General features: G+C 66.4%; 1 protein-coding gene across 1 annotated transcript; it reads left to right on the top strand.

Annotated features, from left to right (window-relative positions):
• Positions 1-1816: 1816 nt before the first annotated feature.
• USP43 (ubiquitin specific peptidase 43) lies at positions 1817-18483 on the top strand (the record flags this gene model as incomplete). Its single annotated transcript, XM_055723065.1, has 15 exons — positions 1817-2245; positions 5883-6023; positions 9653-9753; positions 11231-11323; positions 11644-11779; positions 11867-11990; positions 12877-13039; positions 13143-13254; positions 14264-14367; positions 14705-14782; positions 14879-15008; positions 15156-15504; positions 15997-16155; positions 16977-17105; positions 17180-18483. Coding segments are annotated over 15 exons (2967 nt in total), but the record flags the coding sequence as incomplete, so codon positions are not given.
• Positions 18484-18570: the final 87 nt, after the last annotated feature.

Here is an 18570-nt window from a genome sequence, read left to right as displayed (position 1 = left end):
TGCTGCTGGAGGCTGCCAAGACCTGCAGAGATGGAAGAGCACCCGCAGCACCCACAGGCAAGCTCAGCCCCCCAGGGACCCCCTCCCCAGCTCAGCATCAGCCTCAGGAGCTCCCTGGGGAGAGAAGAGCCACTCAGCTGCAATGGGGCCACTGCCACCCCCCTGCCCTGCAGCAAGGTGACACTGAGTGGCACCCCTGCCTGGCAGAGGGACCTCCTGCCTACTCTGTCCCTTGCCAGCCCCTTGGCCCTGACAAAGGATGACGGCAGCTGCCCGAGGTGTGCCTGGGCTGGCCGGCTCACAGGGCAGCCCTGCTGCCTCCAGTCCCCACTCGGGGCTGTCTCAGCGCCTTGTGGAGCCACCAGAGCAGCCCTGGGCCAGAGTCAGTGTCAGGGCTGTTGGTAGAGGCGAGTGGGTCCCAGCCCCACGCGGCCACACTGGGTTGGGGGATTTAAGTCTCCTGCAGCTGTTTGAAGCGCAACGTGCTGCTGCTGGGTTGCAATTGAGCGGAGGGTGATTTGCTGCAGAAACAGCCAGGCCCACTGCAGCCCCCTTCCCTGTGCCGGCATGGTGCCATGGGACGGATCCAGCTGGACCAGGGGGCTGATCCGGCTGAAAACCACCTGTAAAAACCACGGTGGGTTTCCTCTGTGGTGGAGAGCAGGTCACTGACCTGGTGGCCTCGGCCATCCTGCCTCCCTCGCGGCCACGCTGCACAGGGAGGGCTCCGGGGCTGGTCCCTACAGCTGGGAGCCAGGCTTTGCCAGCCCCCAAACCAGCACCCACACAGGGTGCCAGCCAGTGCGGGGTGGGCAGGAGGTGGCCAAAGCCTCTGGGCTCTGCCAGTGCTGGGCTGGCCACCCTCGTTTTGTGGCTCTGTGGGGAGGGAGCCACGTTACGTCCCAAAATATCAGTGTGGTGGGCACAGAGGTGACGTTGTCCCCCTGTGCCAGCTAAGAGCACCCAGAGGTGCAGGACAGGGGCACTACACAGTGATGCTGTGACACCCTGGGGCAATGCTGAGGGCAGCACCAGTGGGCATGGCTGGGACTACTGGGAAAGCCCCGGGGTGGTGCTGGGGGCAGATGGGGTATCCCACGGTGATGCTGGGGGTGGCAGGCAGGTATACCCCAGGGTGATACTGGCAGCAGGTGGGGGGTACCCTGGTATGATGCTGGGGGCAGGTGGGGGTGCCCTGGGATGATGGTGGGGGCAGATGGAGGGTACCCCGGGGTGATGCTGGGGGGGCAGGCAGGGTATCCCACGGTGATGCTGGGGGAAACAGGTGGGTGTACCCCAAGGTGAAGCTGGGGGCAGGCAGGGGTGCCCCGGGGTGATGCTGGGGGCAGCAGGTGGGTGTACCCCAGCGCGATACTGGGGGCAGGCAGGGGTACCCTGTGGTGATGCTGGGGGCGGCAGGCGGGGGCACCCCGCGGTGATGCTGGGGACGCCGGGGTTCGGCCGGCTCTGCCGCCCGCGGCAGCAGCTCCCCGCTCCCTCCTCCTCCTCCTCCTCCTCCTCCTCCTCCTCCCGCTCCCTTCCCTCTCCCAGAGCCAGCCCGGCCGGGGGAGGAGCCGGCCGCGCACAAAACCTCCCGCCCGGCCCCGCCGGCCCCCGCACCGGCACCGGCACCGGCGGCGGGGGGTGCCCAGCGCCCGCCCGGGGCCATGCGCGCCGCCGCGGGGCCGGGGCCGGGGGGGCCGGGGGCGGGCGGCGGCCGCCGGGGGCCATGAGCGCGGCGGGGGGGGGCGGCGGCGGCGGCCCGGGGCGGCGGCGGGGCGGCGGGGGGAGCCCGGCGGGGCGGCCGCGGGGGGCGGCGGCGGGCGGGCGGCGGCGGCGGGCGCTGCGCTCGCTGGGCAGCCTGGCCGGGCGGCTGCTCCGCACCTGGGCGCGCCTGGCCGGGGGCCGCGGGAGGCGCCGCGCCGCCCCGGAGGACGACGAGGGGGGGTTCCGGGGCGGGGGGGGCGGCGGCGGGGAGCGGCGGCGGCGGCGGCCCGGCGGGGCGGCCCCGGGGGGCGGCGGGGAGCGGCCGCCGGGCGCGCAGGGGCTGCGGAACCACGGCAACACCTGCTTCATGAACGCGGTGGTGCAGTGCCTGAGCAACACGGCGCCGCTGGCCGAGTTCCTGGCGCTGGGCCGGTACCGCGCCCGCGGGGCGCGCGCCGAGGTCACCCACCGCCTGGCCGCGCTCGTCCGCGCCCTCTGGACCCGCGACTACACGCCGCAGCTCTCCGCCGAGTTCAAGGTACGGCCCCGCCGCCCCGACGGCAACCCCGCCCGCCGAGCCCACCGATACCCCTCACGGGCATCCACCTGCCTGCAGAGCCCACCAGCATCCCCGCCCCAAGAACCCACCGGTACCCCCCACCGGCATCCCATCCCCAAGAACCCACCGGTACCCCTCACCGGCATCCCCCCACCCTCAGAGCCCACCAGCATCCCAAGCCCCAAAAACCCACCGGTACCCCCCCACTGGCATCCCCCCGGCTGCAGAGCCCACCAATACCCCCCACCAGCACCCACTAGTACCCCCCACCGGCATCCAACTGCCTGCAGAGCTCACCGGCATCCCTGCCCCAAGAGCCCACTGGTACCCCCCACCAGCATGCCCCTGCCTGCAGAGCCCACTGGTACCCCCCCACCAGCACCCACTGCCATCCTCCCACCCACAGAGCCCACTGGTACTCCACAGCAGGACCCACTGGCATTCCAGCCCCAAGAACCCACCGGTACCCCCCACTGGCACCTACCAGCATCCCCCTGCCTGCAGAGCCCACCAGTACCCCCCACCAGCATCCTCCCACCTGCAGAGCCCACCAGTACCCCCCACCAGCATCCACCTGCTTGCAGAGCCCACTGGCATCTCAGCCCCAAGAACCCATCAGTAGCCCCCACCAGCACCCACTGGCACCCCTACCCACCCGGCACCCCCCAACGGCATCCCACTGCCCACAGCACCCCCTGGCACCCCCCACTGACATCCCCCTGCCCACCTGCAGCACTCTCTGGCATCCTCTGCCTATGCATCTGCACGGCACCCCTTCCCACAGCCCCCACGGGCACCCCCACCTGCCCTCAACACCCACTGGCACCCCCTGCTCACATCACCTTGCCCTGCCAGACACCCCTAGCCCTACTGCCGTCACCCACCTCTGCCTGGGCAGCCTTCACCTGCTCTGACCTCCCTGGGCAGGCAAGACCCCCACCCCAGCCCCCCACAGAGCCATAAGGATGGGCAGGTGCTGCCCGTGCGGGTGGGTAGGGCAGGATGGTGCCCTGGGCACCCAGTTCAGTGGCCTCAGGCCCTGTCACTGGGTGCGTCACACCCGTGCTGGGTGCCACACAGCGCGCTGTGGCCCTGCGCCCAGCCTGGGGACAAGGACAGGGTATCGGGCACAGGGCAGTGCTTTGAGCCTGGCATTGCAGCTCCCCGCGCAGGGACACGGGTCTGCGGGTGACATTTCAGCGGGGACCTGCTGCTGCAGGTAACTTTGCAAAGTGCACGGGGGAGCTGCTGGGAAGCCAGGCCCCATCCCGGGTCAGGGCTCCTGGTGGTGCTGCCGGCACCTGTGGCATGGGCAGGGGCTGGGGTACCCACTGCTGTGCCCCCCTTTCCCAGGGGACCTGCCTGGGGGTGGCAGCACCCACCCCACGGGGACTGCCAGGGTGCACTGGGCGCTCCTGCAGGAGCTCACTGCCTTTAATTTCCTCATAGCAAAGTAACGAGCCCTGGCAGTGCAGGGCACGGGGCTGCTTTGCCCTCTGCTCCCGAACACACACATTCCTTAGGCCCAGAGAAAAAAAAAACCAACCCAAAACCAAACAAAGCTTCCAGCCTTCACTTTGAATTACCTCCCTCCGGGTGGTTATCTGCATCTTCCATGAATTTCCACTTTTTTTTTTTTTTTTTAATATATCAGCCTACATAAGATTTTTAAAATAAGAGCTGAGTTTGCAGCTCTTTCTGCTTGAAGCTCATCCGTGGTGGCCTTGCTCCCTCTGCTTGTACCAGGATGCTTGTGCTCTGGGAGCAGGGCTAGTGTGTGATGGGGCTGGGGGAGATATGGGCTCAGGGTGTTAGCTGGTGATGCTGGAGGTCTGATCCCTGCCCAGCTGGTCCCGTTTAACTGTGCTGGTTAAAAGCAGCATGGATGGTTAGGGTTAAACAGCATCAGCTGGTTGAAATCCACATAGCTGGTTGGGGTTTCTCACTCCTCGTGCAGGGCTTGGGACTGAGATCCTAAAATTGTCCTTTCCTGTCTCTGAGCAGCTACTGTTGGCCCAGGCTTGAAGATGAGTCCTTGGGGACCCCCAGCTCTGCCTTCCTGGGTGCTCTCTGGGCACCCTCCCTGGGTTCCCTGCCGGGAGTGGGATTCCCAGCCCCATGCCGCCTGCATTTTGGGGTCAGGGACTCACCCTGGCTCACACCGCTCCCCCGGGAGCTGTTGACGCAGCTCTCACGGGTGGGTGGCATCTGCTGGCAGCACATACCCACAGCTGAGCCCCCCTGGGGCCACCTGAAACCCAGGCATGTAGCCCTGCTGGGACCTTGGCTAACTTGGCTGAGGAGCCAGCTTCAGCACTGGCTCGGTGGCCTGATGACATGCCGGTGGGCTCATCCTTCCCGGGCACCACTTCAGCCCCATGGCATTCCCAGCCCCGCTGTGGTCACCACAGCCCCTGGTGAGGGGGGAGCCCCCTGTAAGGGCATTACAGCGCTTACCTGGCAGGAAAATTAATGCTGATAAGCCAAAATGCTGTGGCGTGGCCGGTGGCTTGGTGGGGGGCCAGGGCAGTGGGACCTGATCCAGGCACGGGTGAAGTTGTGGGGCGGGGGATGCTGCGGCGAGTGGCACGGGGACCTGGGCTTCAGGGCAGGGTGCCCGCAGGGAGCATGCGGTGGTTTCATCAGCCTGTGGCTGCCCCAGGCCTGATTCCTGGGCTGTGCACGGAGCTGCACGTCCCAGGGTGGAGGCAAGGGGAGGGGGAGGTGGGGGGATGCTGCGGGGAGCCCAGTGAGCACCTCCCTGCAGAGCCAGGGGGAGGAGGAGAGGTGGGGAGCAGAAGGCAGCCCTGGGTAGGGGCAGCTGGCAGGGCTTTGGGTGCAGGGAGAGAGCCTGGCAGGGCTGGCAGCACCCCCTCCCCAGCACTGCCCTCAGCGGGGGCTGGTGGGAACCCCCAGCATGTGGCTCCATCAGGGACATCCCTGGTCTCCCTCCCCGCTCACCTGCTGTGCTTCAGTCAGAGGGTGCTGAGTGCCAGGCTCTGCTGGGCTGAGCATCCCCGGTTTTGGGATGCAGGAGGTTTGCTCAGGGGCTTCCCTTCTGACGCTTTTGCTTGACCGTATGAACATCCCTTGTCTCTTCTAGGGCCTTTGGTGGCTGGGCTGGTGCTGCCAGCATTGCCTGCCCGGGGGGGCTGCGGCATGGGGGAGGCACTAGGCTGGCTGCTGGTGGGGGGGCAAAGGGCAGGCAGGGCCTGGGGGGAGCTGCTGCCGGCTGGAGCATCCCCACGCTGGGCATTACGCCGCGTGCACAGGGCAGGTGACACTGGTGGGTGCCTCTGGGCTGGGCTTCCCTGTGTGGGCTGTGTTCCCTGTCCCCTCACCTGCAGCAAGCTGTCCCCCTCCAGCCTCATCCCGGCAGCTGAGGGCTGAGACACCACGTTGATGGGCCACCGAGCTGCTGCTCGGCCATGTGTGCCCGTGTCCCCGCTGCTCCGCTGTCCCCGTGTGGCCACAGTGTCCCTGCAGAGGCAAGATGAGGGCAGATGCTGTTTGGGTTGGGATGGGTTTTTACGATGGATGCTAATGAACTGGCCGTTCATTAGTGCCGAGTATGTATGGCCCAAGGCTCAGCGCCCACCCTGCCCATCTCTTGCAGAACATCGTCTCCAAGCACAGCTCGCAGTTTCGGGGCAACGCGCAGCACGACGCCCTCGAGTTCCTGCTCTGGCTGCTGGACCGCATGCACGAGGACCTGGGTGCCGCCTCCCCTGCCCTGCAGGCCCGTGTCCCCGAGGAGGTGGGTGGCCCCGGCCGGGGTGGCAGCACACCCTGGCTCATGGCGGGTGTCTGTGCCACATCTGGAACCGAAGAAGCCGTGATGCCCTGGGAGGGAGTGTGCTGGGCTTGTCCCCCCAACCCGCTACGGGATGGCAATGCGGGTGATGTGGTTTGGCTGGTGTGTGGGCAGGGCGGTGGTGGGATCTGGGTGCTGCGGGGCTGGGCACGGTGCTTGGGGTGCTGGGAGAGTGGGGGTGTCGGCAGGGGCCCATCCAATGGAGCACCCCGTTTCTGGTGGGCACCCTGGTTCTTGGTGTTGCTCAGTCAGGAGGAGATCTGGTTCCCCGGTCCCTCCCCACCTCCAGCTAAGCCCGCTGTAATTACAGCACAGCGGCTTTGCTGCTGGCAAAACGAGTAATTAAGTCTCCTTCCATCCATCTGCGCTCGCGGCATCACCCTGGCCCTGCCTGCTGGCTGCCTGCCCGCCGGGGCGCTGCCTGTTGCAGCGGATGGGTTTGTGCAGCCGGCGTCTGTCGCGTTGGCTCGGCGCAGCAGCGTGCTGCCCCTGCTTCAGGGTGATGTCCGTCTTGGGCACGGGGGTCCTGGGAACAGCTTCATCCTCCTTGTCCCCAGCTTGGGGCATTGCGGCTGTGGCTGGGGGGGGCAGGTTGGGGTCCCTGCAAGCAGCACCTGCCCAGCCACCAGCCTCGCGTGGGCATGGCTCTGTCCCAGGTGGGAGAGTTTGGCTGTGGTGCCCATCTCCAAAGCCTCTGGGCTGGGGCAGCCCTGTGGCTTCCAGCCCTGCTTGCCCAGGGGACTGCAGCCATCCCTGCGCTGAGCTGAGCCATCCTCAGCCCTGCCCGCCTTTCCCTGGGCCACGTAGATACCCCAGGCTGTTTGGGGGAGCCTGGCAGCGGGCAGCTCCCGTTGTTCGCTTGTGAAATGCGAGGTGCCAGTGTGTGCCATGGGCTGTGGTGTGACGCCGATGGTGCCCTCGGCTGCCTGCACGGCAGGTGGTGCGGTGGCAATGCCTGCAGCAGCTGCCTGGCTCTGGGGACAGGACCCTTTGTGTCCCCACTGCATCCTTGGTTTTGCTTGGCATCCTCCAGTCTTGGCTCCTTGTGGGGGATACCACCTGAGTGGTGCCTGTGCACCCATGTCCTTGCGGATGGGATGCCCAGTGGGGGCTGTGAGTCTATAAATTGCTTTGAAGTGTCTGGTGGGAGGTGGGCATGCATGTGCCTGCCCTGGTTTTGGGTAGCACGGGCTGGGGTAGGAGGGTTTGTGCAGATACTGAAGGATGGGGAGGAGGGGGATGGCTCCTGGCCAAGCCAGTGCCAAGGCTCAGCGACCAGGGGAGCTCAGCTGGTGGAAAGCAGAAGCTGAGGAGGTTGTAGCCGGGCAGGCTGCAGGGGTGGAAATACCTCCTGGATGTTTGATGGGTGCCCACAAGGTGTCTGCTGTGACACCCAGTGGGCTCTGAGGCTACCGAGGGAGGGACCAAGGCTTGGCTGCCAGGAGGGCTGGAGGAGGAGGAGGAGGTGGCATCCCCCTTGGCTTTTGGGGGTCACGTGGGACACACCCTGTCCAGGTCCCCTCTCTGCCACACCAGATGGACCCTGGCCCCGGGCAGGCCATAAGGACACGTCAGGCTCAGCAGGACTCGGTGCCAGCAGATGGCACGAGGAAAATCCACCTCCCATGAGCCAAATACCTCATTGATTTTCAGTCTCACTCACAGCAACACCAAAACTTCCCTGTCTTATCCCAAAATAGCCCAGTCCTTTCCCGAGCTACCGAGGCTCCCTTATGCAGCATCTCCTCTGCCGTCGGGCTCTGCGTGGCTGTAGCAGGTGGTGAAACCGGTGACTCCTGTCCTCTGTAAGCAGGGACGGGCGCTCCCCGCAGTTCCCAGGGCAGGAGGCTTTTCCTAACCAGGCAGGTCTGGCTGTGTAACATGGTTGTGTCCCAGTGTCCCCATTCCCTGTGGAGTGGAGCAGAGGACTTGGCTCTTGCTGGGGTCCCTGGGGCACATCTCACCTGCTGGAGCCAGTGCTGGAGTCCCCCAAATTTGAGAAAATCAGCCGCCTCTCCAGGCGGGGGTCCTGCCTTTCCTTGGGACAGAGGAAAGGATCCTGTGCCAGCCCTGGGAGCGAGCGGCAGGGACACGGGCAGCCTGCCGGCACCGTCCTCGGGGTCAGTCCCTGCCGAGAGCAGGGAGAGCAGAGGGTGTGCTTCAGTATCCCTGTGCACCAAGCAGGGGGCATGGAGAGAGGGCTCCCTTATTCGCCCACCCCGAGCAGTGTCCGGCCCGCAGAACAGCTGGATTCTCTTGGGGAAGGGGCCCTGGTGTTGCTCAGGGATGTGCCACGGGCTTGTGGGGACCCAGCTGTGGCTGCGGTGGCTCAGGGTGCCCGTGTGTCAGGCCCGGAGAGGGGTCGGGTGTTGGTGGTGTGGGAGGGGAGGTGGGCACCCCACTGCCCGGGGCTGAGCCAGGAGACGTGGTGACATGGGGAGGTGGTGGAGCAAGCACTCCCACCGCCTGCGCCGGACGTGTGGCCCCTGAAAGCCCAGCTCCGGGGCAGTTGGGGTGCTGGGTGCTATGCCTGGGCTCAGCGTGCCATGTACCGGGTGCCATGCCTGGGTTTGGCATGCTGGGGTGCCACGCTGGGGTGCTGTGCCTGGGCTTGACGTGCCAGGTGCCACGCCTGGGCATGTGGCTGGTAAAGGCACGGGGGAGACGGGCAGCACCGGGGCTGGTTTTCTGGGCGGCTCTGAGCCCCACACTGGCCCAGCTGCCTGGGAGGGCATCGTGCCAGCCAAGGCTTTTTTTAGATCCCTGGTTCTGGTGATTTGCATGCGGTTAATTTGTGCCCAGTCCTGTTTGCCTCAGGCAGGTGCATGCATAGGAACGCGCACACTGGCTCCAGGGGCTCGTCTTGCAGGGACAGACAGACAGACACAGACACATGGACACTGCCCCCTGCACCATCCCACCCTTGCCCCAGCTCTCCCCACAGCACGGCTGCTCCCAGCACCCATGGGTGCCTTTGCCTGCACAGTGGGTGCCAGGGTGCTGTGGGCACCTCCCTGTCGGGGCTGCCCATGCTGCAGGGTGTGCCCGGGGGTACTGGGGCTCTTTGGGGGGGATGCTGTGGGGGACCAGCTTGCCCCCGCCCAAGCATTCCCCTGCTGGAGGGGCTGCTGCAGGCACCCAGCTGCCTTGCCCAGGACTTCCCTCCTGGAGGATTTCAGCCAGGGTGGACTGCGTTCCCAGCTCCAGTTCCTCGGTGTTCAGGAGCTGCAGTCGCCAGACTGCATTGGGTGGCCCTTGGGGGTCTTGCCACAGCAGACCCCCTGCCCATGGGCTGGTGCTGGGGCAGGGATGCGGGCAGGGGGATTAACCCTTAGCACCCCGTGTTGGCTGGTGGATGGGACATAGCCCAGGAGAAGGCGTACAGGGAGCCCGGAGGGGACAGCAGTGCCGGGCTGGTGGGTGCCAGGCAGGGGGTCACTTTGGCATCACCTTCAGCCCATCCTGGTGCCGTGGGGACACCGAAGCTGGGCTTGGTTCACTGGCACATGTCCCCAGCCCCCACAGGACACCCTGGCACTGCACTCACCTGCCTTGTCTCTTTGCCCCCACAGCCCGGCGAGGACGGGGGCAGCGGTGCCGGCAGCCCCTCGCCAGCCGCCCAGCATCCCGGTGGGCAGAGCTTCGTGCAGAGCCACTTCCAGGCCCAGTACAGGTGAGCGGGAGGGCTGGGACCTGCCCGGCCGGGGGCTTCGGCCTCCTGCCAGCTCCAGGCAGCACTGGGGGGGCTTCGCTGGTGGGTGACCAGACCCTGTGAGCCCAGGGAAGGGATGAGCTGGGGAGCGTGTAGCCCTGCAGGGGGGCTCCAGCCAGCCAGCCCACCTAGCCCAGGCTTGGGAGCTGCTTCCCCCGCAGGTGGGGCAGCCACAGCGCTGGGTGAAATGCCGAGCAAGGGGGTTCAGGACATTTCTTAGTTTGATTCAATGCCAGCAAATATTTTTGTGAGTGCCAAGAAGGACACGGGGAGGGTCAGAGCCCGAATCCCTGCAGCAGTGAGTGGGGTGTCCTGCCCGCTCCCCACCCCTGTTGCAGCCCTGGGGCTCCTGCCTTACGCCAGGAATGAGCCAGGAAGCTCCGGGAGCAGCGCAGTTAGACGGAGCTGTGTTGGGTTGTGGGGGTGCAGCAGAGAGGGGGTGATGGGCTGGGTGACTTTTGGCTGGGCAGGGTGAGTTGGTTTATTAAGGACTGGTCCAGAGCAGGGTCTGAACTGCATCCCGGGAGTGGGTCCCCACATCTGGGTGATGGGACACCCCACGTGTTCATCTGGCTGGCACTCATGGGAGGCTTGGGTGGGCAGCGTCTGGCTACCCTGCCCCCATGCCATGGCATCGCAGGCGTGAGGGGACACTTCTGGCATCACAAGTCCTTCCTCCCTCAAGTAATCCCTCACCCTGTATGAAAAAAGACACTTGCACACCCTTCTGCGTGCCAGAGCTGTCTGTGTGCAAAAGGATTTATTGATTTGTGTGGCTGCTTCCCAGGGAGCTCAGTGGCTCTTTTAAGGTGACAGATAACAAGGGCTCAGGATTTTTATTTGTTTGTTGGTTTGTTTTTTTTAATTTATTTTCCCCCCTTTTTGTGGAATAAAAAGGAGGAAAAAAAGAAAGAAATAAAAATTAATTAAGAAGAAATAGGAGGTAAGGCGGTGGTTGACATTAAAATTTCGTTTAAACTGAGGTTTGGTGGAGCATCTCCTGTGGGATGCTGTGGGGGATGAGGAAGGGGCGGGAGAACATGCTCCTCCCCGGTGGCCCATGCCCCCCAGCAGAGCGGATGCGTCCCCTCTTGCTGTCCCCAGGGCTCCCCTGGAGCTAGTGGCTGTGCCATGGCAGGGACTGGGTGGGCAGAGCCGGCAGCCCCTGGAAGGGTGCTGCTACCCCACCCCTGCCGGCAGGCTGGGAATGGGGGTACTGGGAGGGTGTTGTGGTGGGATGGGCTGTGGTGCTCTGCCCTGGCAGGAGCCTGCACAAACCCTGTGTGATGCTGGGGCCACCCAAGCCCCACGGGATGCAGCACTTGGGATGTGGTACCCAGGATGGGTGGTGCTGGTGGCAGGGCGCCGTAGCCCCAAGGTGCAGGTCTCTGAGGGTGCCATGCCCGCGCTGGTGACGCCCCCGGGCTGTGTTTCGCAGGTCCTCCCTGACGTGCCCTCACTGCCTGAAGCAGAGCAACACCTTCGACCCCTTCCTGTGCATCTCCCTGCCCATCCCGCTGCGCCAGACCAGGTGAGCCCAGCCCTGTGCCTCCCCAGCCGCTCGCCGGCGTGGCCAGCATCACGTCCGCTGCCTGGCGGGGCAGGGGGAAGGGCATGCCAACCAGGGTAATTTGCATATTTTGGGGTAAATCATTAACATGGGAAGTGGTGGCAGCATCGGGGATGGGTGACAGCTGCCGCCGCAGGAGCAGTGTCCAATGGGTGTTTGCTGTGGTGGCCACAGTGGGGCACGGGGTCCATCCAGCGCGGTCATGAGCGACGTCGGGCCTCAGCACAGCCCGTGACGGCTACCCCCGCTGAGGTGCGTGCGTGTCCCCGCGGTGTCCCCAGGGCTCTCAACGTCACTCTGGTGCTGCAATGTGAGCGCTGGCGGTTCGTGCGGGTGGGCTTGGCTGTACCCTTGCTCGGCACTGTGGCCCAGCTGCGGGAGATGGTGGCACGGGAGGGCTGCATCCCCCCGGAGCAGGTAACGGGGGGCTGGAGGGGAGGGGGGGGGAGCTGGGGGGCCGGGCCACCCCTTGGGGTGCTGAGGCCGCTGGGTGCTGTCCCGTAGGTGATCCTGGCCGAGGTGTCCCCGCGGGGCTTCCTGCGCTCCCTGGGTGACACAGAGGAGCTGGGTGCTGCGGGGCAGGGGGCGCCCCTGTACGCCTTCCAGCCGCCCCCTGCCCGCCGCGCAGGTACCGCCCCCCCGCCCCGATTGGCTGGTGCTGCCTGCCCACACCATTCGGATTGGTTGGGAGCGGCCTGGGGTGGGAGCTGTGCACGGGGATTGGTGGGAGGTGGGGGAGGCCCTCGCTGTGATTGGTGGCTGAGGTGTGCCCTGACTGGGGGAGGGGAGTGGTGTCGTGAGTGCTGGGATTGGTCAGGCACAGCTGCGCACCGCTGGGATTGGTGGGAAACTGAGATCTTTAGCCGTGATTGGTTGGAGGCAGGCGTGCGCCGCCGTGATTGGTTGGAGGCAGGCGTGCGCCGCCGTGATTGGTTGGAGGCAGGCGTGCGCCGCCGTGATTGGTTGGAGGCAGGCGTGCGCCGCCGTGATTGGTTGGAGGCAGGCGTGCGCCGCCGTGATTGGTTGGAGGCAGGCGTGCGCCGCCGTGATTGGTTGGAGGCAGGCGTGCGCCGCCGTGATTGGTTGGAGGCAGGCGTGCGCCGCCGTGATTGGTTGGAGGCAGGCGTGCGCCGCCGTGATTGGTTGGAGGCAGGCGTGCGCCGCCGTGATTGGTTGGAGGCAGGCGTGCGCCGCCGTGATTGGTTGGAGGCAGGCGTGCGCCGCCGTGATTGGTGGTAGTCTGTTTCCCCCTCTCCCCTCCTGCCCGTGATTGGGCGGGCGGGGTGGTGCTCTGCTGTGATTGGCGGAGGCCATGCCCTGGGTGGTGGGAGGCCTGGGGGCGCGGGGGGCAGTGCTGTGGGCGGGCAGGAGACCCCACACTGACACCGCTCTGCCTGGAGGACCCCACGCACTAATTAACTCCCGCACACTAATTAACAGCCGCGCTAAACGAGAGCCCCTTAACTGCCTCCCATCAGTGTGGGGGGCCGGGGCTCACCCTGCCCTGCCCGCAGGGTGCCCCCGCAGCCTGCCCGCCTCCCCCGGGACCCCCCAGCCCGAGGGGCAGCGCCTGGCGCCCGCGGCCGCCCGCTCCTCCGACTGCCTGCACCGCGGGGCGGCCGGCCGCATCCTGCTGCTGCTCTGCAACACGGCGGGCACCGGCCCCCAGCTCGCCAGGTACCCACCCGCCCTGCCTGCGCGCTGCCCCCACTCCTGACGCCCCGGGGGGAGGGGGCTTGGGGGTGTCCCCCCTCAGCCGGCTGTCCCCTGCTGTCCCCAGGTTTGGGCCACCGCTGGTGCTGCGGGAGGAGCGGGGTGTCTCTTGGGAGCAGCTCCAGCACAGCATCCTGGCTCAGCTGCGGGCCCTGCTGCGGGGGGAGCTGCGGGCACAGGTGAGCTGGAGGTGGGGCACTGCTGTCCCCTCCCAGGGCATGCTCAGCTGGGGCTGCTGGCACCTGCTGCTGTCACGGCTGTGGTGGTGATGGAGCCGTGGGTGGCCCTGGTGTCTCCGTGGGTGGCCCTGGTGTCTCCGTGGGTGGCCCTGGTCGAGCCATGGGTAGCAGTGGTGTCTCCATGGGTGGCCATGGTGGAGCCGTGGGTGGCCCTGGTCAAGCCATGGGTGGTCCTGGTGTCTCCATAGGTGGCCCTGGTCAAGCCCTGGGTAGCTGTGGTCTCTCCATGGGTGGCCCTGGTGTCTCCATGGGTGGCCATCGTGGAGCCCTGGGTGGCCCTGGTCGAGTCATGGGTGACCATGTGTGGAGCTGTGCTTGGCTGCAGGGTCACCGTGGTTGGCCAAGGTGGCACTGTGGGTGACTGTGGTGGCCCTAGGGGTGTGTGTGCTCTTGGTGTTGGTGGCTTATAGTCACTGTGGGTGGCCATGCTGTCCCAGTGGGTGGTCACATTCACACTGCAGGCAGCCAGTGCTGTCACAGTGGGCAGCCACAGTGTCACCGTGGGTGGCAGTGGTCTCCCTTTAGCTGGTCACCATGGGTGGCCACAGTGTATGGCTGTGGTGTCTGTGTGGGTGGTCTCATTGTCACTACAGGTAGGCAATGGTGTCACCATGGGTGGCCACAGCATCTCTATGGGTGGCCGCAGTGCCACCCAGCTCCCACCACAGAGCCTCCCCAGCACCCAGGTGCCACCATCCCACAGGCTCTGGTGTCCCTGTGCCGCTCCCTTGCCCCCCAGCCACACCGTGGCCAGCAGGACAGGTCATCCCCCAGCGCGGCATCCCCGTCCTGGGGGGAGTCCCCTGCCAGCCCAAACACAGGGATCAAAGAAACCTGATTTTTGGGGACATTTTTCTCCCATGTCACAAAGCACAGCTCCCCCCGGTGCTGCCGGAGGGCAGGGGGGCTCTGCCCCCCACCAGCCCCACAGCCCCCTCTCCCCTTGCAGGGCACGGGAGCCCTCTTCCGCATCCGCCTGGCCGGGGGCTCGCCCCCCTGCGCCTACCTGTCCCCGCAGGACCCCCGCCCTCTCTGCCACCCTGCCGTCGACAGGTAAGGGTGCTGCAGGGACAGGATTGTCCCCAGGATGTCTCCTCACCCCCCCGGGATGGCGAGTGGTGTTGCTGTGGCTGGTCACAGTGTCCCTGTGGGTGGCTGTGGTGTCACCATTGGTGGCCAAAGGTGTCCTTGTGGCTGGCCACAGTGTCACTGTGTGGCCAGTGGTGTCACTATGGGTGCTACCACACTCCCTGGGCACTGGGTCTCTGCTCTGGGTGCTGCGCTGGGGGGGGGGGGTGGCTGTCCCTGCCTGCCGCTGGAGGCTGGCATGGAGGTGACCCCATGGAGACAGGGGGGTTTGGGGGCAACTCACCTCGTCCTTGCCCCCCAGAGCCCTGCAGCTGAGCGGGGCAGGTGGCCCTCCCCACGTGAAGCTGACAGTGGAGTGGGACATGAGCACCAAAGAGCGGTGAGTCCCTTGCACCCATGGTGGGGGGGCACCCCATCATCCAGGTCACCCTTCCTGATCCCCCGTGTCCTGTCACCCCCTGCCCCCTCCCCCAAGCCTTTTCGGCAACATCCAGGAGGAGGTGGTGCAGGACGCCGAGAGCGTGCGGCTGCAGCAGCAAGCGCACCGGCAGCAGCACAGCTGCACGCTGGATGAGTGCTTCCAGCTCTACACCAAGGAGGAGCAGGTACTGGGCTCTCTGCCCGCACCCCGCCTGCGCCCGGCAGGTCCGCCGCGGCACGGTGGCTGTCGGTGCTTGTGGTGCCAGGGGGGCTTTGGAGGTGGCAGGGGGAGTGTTGGGGAGGGAGGTGGCCGTGGCATGTGGTGTCCCCAGCTGGCCCCGGATGATGCCTGGCGCTGCCCGCACTGCAAGGTGCCCCAGCAGGGCACGGTGAAGCTGAGCCTCTGGACGTTGCCTGACATCCTCATCATCCACCTCAAGCGCTTTCGCCAGGTGGCTGAGCACCGGCACAAACTCACCACACTGGTGAGGTTCCCCCTGCGGGGTCTCGACATGGCCCCCCATGTGGCACAGCGGGGCCAGGCCGGTGGGCAGCTGTTGGGGCGCTGGGCGCCCTGGCAGCCCCCCCTCTGCCTGCCCCCGAGCTGCCCCCGCGACTACCTCTACGACCTGTACGCCGTCTGCAACCACCACGGCAGCATGCAGGGTGGCCACTACACTGGTGAGCATGGGGGGCTCGGGGGGTGGGAGCAAGGTGGGGGACAGCCGGTGTGCTGTGGGGCAGGGTGTGGGGTTTGGGGGCACTGCAGGGGGTATGCCATGGGGTTTGGGGGCAAATCGTGCTGTGCCATGGGGCATGGGGTGGGGCTTGGGGTTACTGCAAGGAGGTGTACCATGTGGAATGGCTTTGGGTTGGGGGACCCTGCACGGCTGTGGTGTGGGGCATGGTGTGGGGTCTGGGGGTGCTGCAGGGTGGTGTGCCATGGGGCATGGCACAGGGGGGCTGGGGAACAGGGGGCACAGGGTCCTGGTGCATCCATGCCGGGGCAGGCCTGGAACTGGGCTGTGCCCCCCAGCAGTGTCCTGCGCCCCCCAGGCTGCCCCTGCACTGTGGGGCTCATGCTACCCACTGCACCCTGGGGCTGGGGGTTACAGGGCAGAGCCCACATCCCCCCCTCACTCCCTCTGTCTCCCCCTCACCTCCTGCCCCCAGCCTACTGCTGCAACGCCCTGGATGGGCAGTGGTACAGCTACGACGACAGCAGGGTGGAGGGGGTGCAGGAGGCGGAGGTGAGCACCCGCAGCGCCTACATCCTCTTCTACCAGCGCCGCAACGCCGTGCCCGCGTGGTCAGCCAGCAGCTCCGTCAGGGGTGAGTACCCCCACCTCCCTGCACCCCAAGGCCACGACCCCGGGCACGCATGGCACAGCCAAGTGCACGTGTGCCCACAGAGCACCGTACACGCGCAGCAGAGCCAGATGCGTGTGCATTCAGCGCGTGTGCGCACAGAGCACAGCTGCACGCGTGCACAGTGTGGTGTGCAGACACAGCACTGATGCACATGCACTCAGCACAGCTGCATACACATGCAGACAGACATGCGTGCACAGCCATGCATGGGCTGTATGGCAGGAAGACATGTATGCACGCACACACAGCACAGCTGCGCATGCATGTACACCTTGCACGGGCAGTATGGCAGGCGCATACGCACACAGCATAGCTCCATCTGCACATGTGCTCGTGCATGCCGGTGCATGTGGGCACACACAGCACAGCCAAACGCGCACACTTACAGACGCATGTGTGAGCAGTGTGGTAGGTGCACACGCACAGTCACTCACACGGCACGGCTGAGCGCATGCACATGCACGCAGTATGGTACATGCACGTGCTGCAGAGCGAAATGTGTTGCATTCAGCACATGCACACAGAGCACAGCTGCATGTACATGCACGTGGACACACATGCACACCTGCGCACGGGTGGTGCAGTGGGCAGGCACACGAACACAGAGCACAGCCGAGTGTGCACATGTGCACGCGCACAGTGTCACACACATACATGCCGCTGCGCACACATGCAGGAACAGGCACGCATGTGCTGTCACACACACGCTGACCACAAGGGTTGGGGGCACAGCAAGACCCCTCGCCCGCCCCACAGCCCAGCCCAGCTTCCCGCTCCCGCAGGCTCCACTGCCTCCTCGCTCTCGGATCACTGGCTGGCCCGCCTGGGTGGCAGCACGCGGGCCACCACGGCTCCGTGTCCCCCAGCCACCCCGCCGTCCCCACCTGGCACCCCGGCTGCCCCGGAGAAAGGTGATGCTGCGCTCCCACCCCAGCACCCCAGGGTGGCTCCCCGCCCCTCCCGCTTACCATGTTTTTAATTGTAGGTGGTTTCGATGCCAGACCCTTGGTGCGGGGTGTCCAGGGGCGCAGCCTCAGCGTCAAGCTCTCGCCGGCCAGTGCCCCCCCCCCCCGGGCCATTCCCCCACGCTGGTCCTTCGCCTGCAAGGAGCGTGGCCCACTGGGGGGGCCGGGGGGGCTGGTGGCCTACCTGGAGTCGGGGCGCCGGCCCCGCTGCACCCGCCGCTCCCTGCTCCCACTCGGCACAGGTGGGGAGAGCGGCCCTGACACCCCCCCAGCCCCCAGCCCTGCGCCAGCCAGCCCCCCGAAACAGCCTGGCAAGGGGCAGGAGGAGCCAGGCACCCCCCGAGCCCCCCGCCAGCCCCTCCGTGTGCCCATGCTGCGGCGAGCCGCCAGCGCTGGTGCTGAGGGGTCCCTGCGCCTGCCCCCCAAAAGCCAGAGCAGCCCAGGGCGGAGCGGGGAGGGGCCGGGGGGGCTGCGCCACACTGGGCTGCCACGACCGGAGGGGGATGCGGGTGTCCCCCCAGTCCAGCTGTCCCCCAACCTGGTGGCCATGGCACGCTCGCAGAGCTCGGCCAGCCTGCCCCGGCGCCCCGAGGGGGGCCTGCAGCGCTCGGCCTCCCTGGGCAGGGGCGTAGGGGGGCCCCACCTGCCCACCCGGGGTCCCCCTGGAGCCACACTGCAGCGGGGACGGCAGCCGGCGGGGTCCCTGCGCCACCCGGCCGTGCCCGAGTCCAGCTTCTGAGCCACGGCCGGTGGCCATCCCCCCCCCGGGGCAGCCCAAGCCACGGGGTCCTGAACTGGGGGCTCCCCAACTGGGGGCTTCTCAACGCAAGGGCCCCTGAAACGGGATGCCAAACAGGGGCGTCCCAAAGCAGGGTCATCCCGAACCTGGGGCACCCCGACCTGGGGGGCTTCCAAACCAGGGCATCCCCAAAGTGGAGGCATTCAGGTATCCTGAAGCTGGGTCATCCCAAACCAGAGGCTCCCACCCCAGGGGCATCCCAAACTGGGAGCATCCCAACGCAGGGGTATCCTGATCTGGGGGCTCCGAATCCAGGGGCACCCTGAGCCGGGGGCATCCCCGTGCCCTTCCCGGGGAGCAGATGGGCTGGCACAGGCTCCCCGGCTCTGCGGCGTGAGAGTATTTATTGTACCAGGAGAGTTTTATTCAGAGACGCTTTTTGTTTTCTAAAAGGCGACTATTTTGGGGGGGCGGGCGGGACCCCCACACCAAGGTCTATGCAATACGCGATTCCTCCAGCCAGCTTTTGTACGTGGGGGCTCCTGCCCCACCGCCGGCGGTTTCTATTAAAGACACAAGAAAGGAGCCCGTGCAGTGCCTGGGGGCAGCGTCGGTCCCAGGGGTTGGTGGTGGTCCCGGCACTGCGGTGTGTGCTGTGCCCTGGGAGGGTGG

The sequence above is a fragment of the Falco cherrug genome, chromosome 1, assembly GCF_023634085.1.
Source record: "Falco cherrug isolate bFalChe1 chromosome 1, bFalChe1.pri, whole genome shotgun sequence".
NCBI classification, from domain to species: Eukaryota; Metazoa; Chordata; class Aves; order Falconiformes; family Falconidae; genus Falco; species Falco cherrug.
The sequence above is the reverse complement of the archived record's forward strand: the minus strand, read 5'-3'. Positions and strand labels throughout refer to the sequence as shown.